The sequence below is a fragment of the Branchiostoma floridae genome, chromosome 13, assembly GCF_000003815.2.
Source record: "Branchiostoma floridae strain S238N-H82 chromosome 13, Bfl_VNyyK, whole genome shotgun sequence".
Classification (NCBI taxonomy): Eukaryota; Metazoa; Chordata; class Leptocardii; order Amphioxiformes; family Branchiostomatidae; genus Branchiostoma; species Branchiostoma floridae.
This window is the reverse complement of record NC_049991.1, coordinates 20,632,270-20,640,562: the sequence shown is the minus strand read 5'-3', so window position 1 is coordinate 20,640,562 and position 8,293 is coordinate 20,632,270. Positions and strand designations below refer to the sequence as shown.

The following is an 8,293-nucleotide window of genomic DNA, read 5'->3' as shown; positions in this document are numbered from 1 at the left end:
TCCCAAATTGCAACTCACGACCGTGATCAAAAGGCAGACAGAGAACGAAAATGTCAGCCGAGTCAACCCTGCTCACTGCGAACCGAGAGGAGCTTGTTAAGAACATCCGGTTTGTGGAGCCGTTTCTGGACAAACTTCTCCAGACGAACCAGCTGACTGGTGAGGAGTGTGAGGTGGTGAGGAGCGGCAGGACTCCCCAGGACCGGGCCAGGGCTCTGATTGGTCTGGTGGGCACCAAGGGGCAGGAGGCGTTCGGACATTTTCGTCACGCCTTGAAGGAGACAAATCCCGAACTGGAGGACACCCTACACAGGTAGGACTTGCAATCCTGGTGGTTATGCGCCGGATGGAATGAACTGTCTTCTTCTTAATCATCAGCCATTCAATGTTGGTCAAAGTCAGAAGCGAAGAAGAGTAATCTTTCAAAATCAATGTGGATGGCTACAAGTGTCAATGGGGCATGTTTCCGGTTGACCCGGCCGTCCCTAGCAAAACCGGCCTGCCGACCCTAGCACTCGTTGGGACATATTAAGTCATGTAAAATGTCCCACGAAAACTGTACATTATAACATTTACATTTCTAAAGTATTTATATACTAGACATGAAACAGCGATGACGTACGAAGTACGATGCAAAACATTGTTTGTAAAAGCATGGCGTTATTCAAGGATGACGTGTTCCGCTTCCAGGTGTGCAAAACACAACCTGCACTTGAAGCTGTACTGTGAGGAGTGCGGGGCGATGCTGTGCCGCTCTTGTCGCTCGGAAGACCACAAGGATCACAGGTAAAGTTCCGGCTGGAAGTTGCCTCCCACTATTTGAATAATATGTATGACCAATAGCTGGGTATGAACAGTTAGTTTGGGGGCAAGGGCCTGTGAGGTTCAGAGACCAGACTTAGTGTAGTGCATGCATACATGTTTATGTGTGTGTGTGTGTGTGTGTGTGTGTGTGTGTGTGTGTGTGTGTGTATGTCTGTCTGTATGTATGTATGTATGTGTGTGTCTGTGTGGATAAATATACATGTATGGACGGCTGGATGTAGAAATGTAAAAGGTAGTGATAAGATTTGCCTGCTCGCACATATATAAATTGAAATATTGCTGTGTACCGTTACGTAGGTGCACATCTTTGGTGGCGGAAGGAGACGCCCTCCGCCGCGAGTTCACGGCCTTCAAGAGAGAGAATCGGAAAATCCTCATCGAGCACAACAAAGAGGTCAACAGTTATAATGTCGCAAACATGCGAAGGGAAGCAAACAAGAGAGCAGAGGCTCTTAAGGAGAAGCTTTGTGCAAAGATAGACGAAGAACGTCGCTGGTTTCTGAAGCAAGTAGATGACGGTTGTCATGCAAAAGGTGTTTCAAGTATTGCGGACTCGGAAAGCGTGGCGGGATCAGAGATCTCATTTTCCTCAGCTGCCAAGGAAAACAAAGAGTCGAACGACACTGAAGATGATGGAGCGTGTGTTACGGATGACCAGACGACTCTGTGTGACGATTTGCAGACCGCCCATCTCGAAGAAGAGAGCTTGGATCTGTTGGAAGACGTTTTCTTACCGTTTGATGACAACACACGGATCCACATAAAGGCATCAAAAAAGTTTCCAACGGCAGATTTCCTCCACTCATTCGGAGGAACAGGAACAGAAAAAGGCCAGTTTATCGCTCCAATGGGTTTGACCATCTGCCCCCGAAATCGAATCATCATAGCTGACACAGGAAATGATCGGGTCCAGCTTTTCGACATTGACGGAAAATGGCAGAAGGCGATATATGTGGGAAAACATAGAACAGCTGCTCCTAGATATCCAACCGCCGTTGCTTGCCGCTCTTTCTGTTCGCCAGGGGACGTCCTCGTTACGTGCCCTCTTACAGGAGAACTGCTACAGTTTGGGTTGAACGGCAATACAGACACGCGGGGCTTGGCTAGAATACATGTCAAAAGCTGCAACGGTGTAGTTGTGCTGGATAGAGGCAACACTGTTGTAATTTCTGAAGATCGCCACAACACAATTGCAACTTACACGAGGGCAAAGTTCTCATCTGGAAGTGTCAGGTACGTAAAGACTAAAACACACAATATACTCAATGGGCCTTTCTGTGAACCACGGAACATCAACACCGACGGCTTGTCCAACGTTTACGTTTCTGACATTGGTGACAGCACGGTCAAACTTCTGGATAAGAACGGAGATTTAGAAGGCATCATTGGCAAAGACATTCTGGAGTATCCTACTGGAGTTTGTGTTGACAAATCGGGCAATGTCATCGTGGCAGACGCGGAGAAAAACACCCTGGAAATCTTTGCAAGTGACGGGCATCATCTTGACACCCTCATACCCGAAAATGAAGGCATGAAGGCACCATGGGAAATAGCGCTGACACCAGACCAGACAAAGTTGGTCGTTGTGGACGGCGGAAACCATCGTGTTGTCGTCTACAGGTACAACCAAGCTGGAGACGAGGGTGTACTCACAAACAAGGACATACGTGACTAACGGACATGATAGCAATACACTCAGATACTTATTTTTCTCTGTACCAAGTCATGAGTATGCCCTATTAGCTATACCCTCTGCAGTATAGAGAGCAAGAATGTAGGTTATACTAGAGTATCATAGAACAAAAGGGTAGGGTAAACTAACTGATATTGTGAACGGTATGAAGGACGTGATTAGATTTATGGTGATGATTTTGAACTATAGGCTATGGCTTTACATAATCTTTAAGTGGGCACAAGTTCACAAGTGGAAATATACGGTTACACTAACTTTACACTCTATAGAGAATACAACAAGAGTGGAATAAATGCTAACTAGATAGCAAAGTATATCTAGTCGTTTTATACTGTGGCTTTATTTTACAAATTCCTTACGTAGGTACGATAAGAGTTTTGTTTATTGTCCTAATTGTATACTCTGTTGGTGAAAAGAACAGGAATAATAGACAAATTAGCTATTAGCTTAATCAGAATTGTAACCTTATCAATTCAGTTCAGTCATCCATCCGGTGACACTATAAAGTTCCTCCAGACGACTCTGTCGCTCATGACGGACAGGAGTAAGACCTTTAGAGTATATACTAGTAAAAACAACTGTAGCAGCGAGCAGAAATGTAGCATCAACTTCATAATTTATAGGAGTCAAATGTAATAAAGCATGGAATTGATTCTTCCAGTCTTTCATTTTTTATTGAAGTAATTCCACACCACCGCAATAAATAAATAGATAAATGAATGAAAAGAAAAGAAAAGTAATCAAAAATTGAACTTCATGAAGAATCCCTTGTTGTTGCAGTCAAACCAATGGCGCGATGGTGCGATCGTTTATGGCTACAGTAAGAAAACAAAACAGATCCCCTTTCTTGCAATGTGCTATAGTGTACGTTTCTGACAATATTTGTGTGTAACCGCCAATCGGCTGCTAGGCAGATAGAGAACGCGACGTAACTCGAATTGTTCTACATTTTATTCCATTTCGAACACTCGACTTGTTCTAAATGTTATTCCATGTCAAACGTACAGCTAGCAGCCACCGTTCTATAAGTGTTTTAGCTGTTAGAGTGAGCCAGATGGACGGGCGAGATGGCTTTTTCTAGATAGACTTTCTGTAAATACATTGAGACACGGCGACGGAATGGGCACCTTCCCACGACACCGCAAACTTTGAGGACCGCAACTCACATTGGCACCTGTTAAATACTCCGATGGCTTCACTAGTTACCAAACAAATGGCCTGTTCCTATCCAGACGCAAGATTATCAACCACCTACCTACCAAACCAGCTTAAACCATTGCGGTCGTTAAGGTTTTAAGAGGACCGTACCCTCGGGCGTTTTAAAGGCTCGCGCGATAACTCTTACCCCAAACCGGTTGTACGAGTCCCGTCTGCGTATGTGGACACACGTCGACACGCAGACACACGCTCTTGTTGTGCCTGCAGGATTTTAAACGTGGCTATGCCTGAGTCGACCATCGACACCGATCTACAAGAACGTCAATGGACAGCTCAACTGTGCACGACCTAACCACGGCAATCCAACGACAAGAACGACCACGAATTAATGCCGTATATCCGTCGCACGCGACAGGCTAGGGTTCACAGGCCGGTGACAGTACGTGTAGGGGACAGGCGACAAACCTACATGTCTACAGGAGGCGCACAGTCCGCAGATATGGCCAGGTGCAGGTACCGGAGGTGGAAGATATTCTCGCTGTTCCTGACGGGACTGTTCGTATTAACCTGCTACTTGTTCAGTGCCTCGGTCAGCAGCATACAGGTGCGTGTATCCATAATATCAACGGAGTGTGTAAGAGAGGTGCAGGTTTTTGTATGTCACCGATACCTATATTCTCTAGATCAGACTCTCTGGGCCTTTTTTTTGGCTCATAATACACTACGGTTGGACAGCACAAGCTTAAGCGACCCAGCAAAAGTGTATTATAATTATGAGCCCAAAAAGACGGGGAAAAGGCCCAGAGAGGCTGCTATGGAGGCTGACCTGATATGATGCGATACGATACTGTGCTTTACATACCAGCAATATACAGCATGGACACGTTATACAGAAAGCTACAATGGTGCCGAAGCAATTCATAGGGACCGAAAAGTCATGCAACATCGTTTGAAACAACTGTATTTGATGCATAGACAGTAATTGTTTTGTTTACTTAGAAAGTGGTGAGTCCAGGTGCAGGTCTGACCTGCCTTACTTTAATTGGTGTGACCTGTTTCAGTCCACGTGGGAACAAAACACAAAAGATGGATTTTTCCGTCAGTTCAAAACACGACTAATGAAAGCATAACAACACACGTTTACAGCCTGAAATCCATAGTAGAAACAAGTGACCAGTACATACAGTACTTGATAGCATTTACATTCGTTTATTTCTTTGTGGACCATAATGCCAGCAAGTAGTTTTTAATTCCTATTTGTGACTTATTGATATGCATAAAATGTCCATAGGTCATACAGACAATAAGTAGCATGATAACCTGGAGAGTATAGACTGGCCCAGTCCATCACAAAACGTTACGCTCCTTACGAAAAGAAGCACATGTATAGAAAAGCGTTCTACCAATGAGTTGTTATATTGATTGCACTGATAGTGTTGACGGACACTCTCCGAAATCTGTACGATTCAACTCATGACAAAAACTTATCATCTGCCTATATAATAAACATAATTTTCCTCATGACATGCGCAATCACATGTACTCATGATTTTATTTATCAGAAGGGCTACAAAAAACGTACTGTTTTCACAGCTTATTTTCCTAATGGGTAATGCCTGTGACCTCGTCCTTGTGGTAGGATTTGCATGCTTATTCACGGTAAAGACGGTGCTCGGGGACCTGCTTAGCTAACATAATGGTGCCGAATTATTATGTAGCTGCCTGAATAAGCATCGTCCCAAAAGCCGATCCTTATCATCCTTTCTGCCAAAAGCCAAGGCCAATATTCTTCAACATTAAAATCCAATTTTCATCGTTGAGTCAGTTTTTCACAATCAAAGAAAGCGGCTAACAAGCGAAACCAGGTGAAACACCAATCTCAAGGCAGTATCCAAAAGACTACCAGCAGCTCCGGTTACTGATACTGGTTAACCCTCTTCCTTGCCAACGATAGATCTGCTTGGAGATTAGTGAATCACTAGATGGATACATAATCGTCTTTATGGAGACAGGTACAGGCACCATAAGTCGGCTAGTAAAATCTAACCAAGCTGCAAGCAGGGAGACTTTGCCACCACAGGACCACCTATGTAATCTCCAAGCAGATCCTACGGTAGTATAAGATATGGTATCAAAAGCTGGCAGAGGAGTGAAGCCGCAGGCTTAGGAGTGTGTTCCGCTACAAGGCAAATGGACACCTCTTGGCTGACTACACCCCTTGGACAGTTTGGTACTATCTTATGCCACCGTAGGATCTGCGTGGAGATTACACCTATGCCCTGGGGCAAATGACACCCCTTCCACAGACTGACTCTTCTGGCTCTGTCTGACCCTATCCTGTCACGAATTCTACTCTCCATATAACCCGTACAAGGATCTGCCGAAGGCTAAAAGAAAATACGCTTATCACACAAGGCAAGGCTGGTGTATTGTCAAATAGGATATCTATAATACGGTTACATTGCCGGGGCGGTTAATATGCTTGCGGAAAAGAGAAATAAATGTCTTTTTTTACGTAAAAATTAAGGCTAATACTATTTTTTGACGTCCTGTGTGTTTTGTTGTCTTTTGAGTATCATACTTTTCGTTTCCTAAAACTGCCCGACCGGGTCCCTGTTTGGACATAGCACAACTCAGCTTGCATCTTCATCTTTGTTTTCAGACTCAGATGTTTCGCATGGTCGACTATCGGCAGTCCTTCTCACGGCACCTGACTTCTCAAACCAACCAAGACCCCATCAACCACAACCACCAGAATCTGCCGGCAAACGGAAGACACCATCAGACCGACTCCAACCAGGAACCCTGCCAACCTCTGGACACGGCCTTTACCACTTACACCATACTGAACAAGCAGGTTAGGTATCCACTTGGCTCTTTTCTCCACGTAAGACTAACGACAAGGAATGGTACAGGTTCTCCTCGCACGTGTGGCGGTGACTTCTTCCAAGCGAAACTCTTCTCTCCGAAGCTAAACGCCAGCACAGCCGGGAAGATTGTCGACCACCAGAACGGTACCTACAGCGTCAGCTTCCTACTAGGCTGGACGGGACGTGCCTTCTTGTCAGTTGAGCTAGTCCACCCTCGGGAGGCGATACAAGGGCTCAGGAAAGTACGGGAGACGCCAAACACAGGATACCTCTTCAACGGGACGTTCTACGACAATCAGGAGATTCTAGACGAACAGAAGTGTTACAGTAGCAAAGAGGCCGGGTTTGATAACGAAGAGGAGTACTGTTCTTACACCAAACCCGAGGCAAACATTTCCTTCTGGTGCCGGAGACCGAAGAGGAAGGGCGTCAGCTGCGAGCAGCTCGCGTTCGTGATTTCAGACTTGGCCAACAAGGAGAAATATGACGAGGCCAACGGCAAACTTCTCAATGAGGACGAGTGGGTGTATTTCAGAAAAGGGTAAACATTTTTAATAGCTACTTCCTATCAACCTAAATAAAGGAGTTAAAGTACTTCTTCTATCATCTTTGTAAAAATAGGTTTCAATACATAGATGGTACAACCTATATTTTTTGCGTGACACTCATCAACATTGTGTTTTATAGTTTAGGTTTGAAGTGTTTTCTTGGTTTCATTCATTTACAAATCTTCTTTTTTTCATCCTACAGGCAATATTTTCAAGTCGAGATAGCCGCAGAGGATGGAATAAGTGAAGTGATTGTTGCACAAAAAGGTAAGAATTTGTAATTTTCGCTAGTCCACAGACAGCATTATTGATATTTTCAGACTCCTGACTAGCCCGATTTGTAATGATTAAGCAAACCATCATGTCTTTTCAAAATAGGCTTTTGACCGCATACCCTTTCAATGCCAGCATCGTATATTTTTGCCATGATGTTTGCTAAATTTGTTGTGCATTTCATATGGATTTGTCATATTCGGGAAATGCCAGTCTGGATGCGCATTAACACATGGATGTTTTCATTCAGCAACAAACTTTAAACTGTTTACCAGATTAAACTGTTTACCAGATTAAACATTTTCTGGTTTATCCCACGACCAGAGCTGGTCCGCTGTGCCGAACCGCTCGGCATGGCTAGCGGGTCCATCCGGGACGGTCAGCTGAGCGCCTCCTCGGCGGTGGGAGGGTACGAGGCGCACCGAGCGCGTCTGCACGGCCAGCGGGCATGGGAACCCGACAGTAAGGACACTTCTCAGTGGCTGCAGGTGGACCTCAAGGTCCAAAAGGTAGAGTAATCATTATCATTTTTATGACTCTTAGACAACCTGGAAAACGATATCCGTTATATCGATAGCAGTCTCAGGGGCAAAAAAACAACAGAATTAAGGATGTATCACGTATGGCAACACTACATTGTGACAGGAACCCGACAGTAAGGACACTTCTCAGTGAATGCAGATAGATCTCGGGGTCCCCAAGGTAAGCCATGACGGTTTGTAACAGTGTGAGAAGATATTCATGTTGTTAGTGACCATTACTGGAAGGGATAACCTAAACAAGAAAGGAGAGGGCGAGTGTTTGTATTGCAAACTATGGCATGCTGTTTAACCGTGAGAGTGGATGAACGCTTAGCACGTGCTAAATTTCAACATGAAATGATTGAATCTACATTCTAACTAAGACTAGTGTCAGCACATGCAGAA

At 44.7% G+C, this 8,293-nt stretch overlaps 2 protein-coding genes across 2 annotated transcripts; both read left to right on the top strand.

The window, feature by feature from the left end:
- The first annotated feature begins 50 nt into the window (after positions 1-50).
- LOC118428647 lies at positions 51-3,171 on the top strand. Its single transcript, XM_035838756.1, has 3 exons — positions 51-313; positions 691-786; positions 1,123-3,171. The coding sequence occupies exons 1-3, from the start codon at positions 51-53 to the stop codon at positions 2,498-2,500; spliced, it is 1,737 nt and encodes a 578-aa protein (XP_035694649.1). The 3' UTR covers positions 2,501-3,171.
- Positions 3,172-4,129: 958 nt separating this feature from the next.
- On the top strand, positions 4,130-7,885 carry LOC118428646 (NXPE family member 4-like). The gene is made up of 4 exons (XM_035838754.1): positions 4,130-4,280; positions 6,339-7,087; positions 7,297-7,361; positions 7,692-7,885. Exons 1-4 carry the CDS (start codon positions 4,146-4,148, stop codon positions 7,883-7,885), a joined length of 1,143 nt encoding a protein of 380 aa, XP_035694647.1. The 5' UTR covers positions 4,130-4,145.
- The last annotated feature ends 408 nt before the right edge of the window (positions 7,886-8,293 follow it).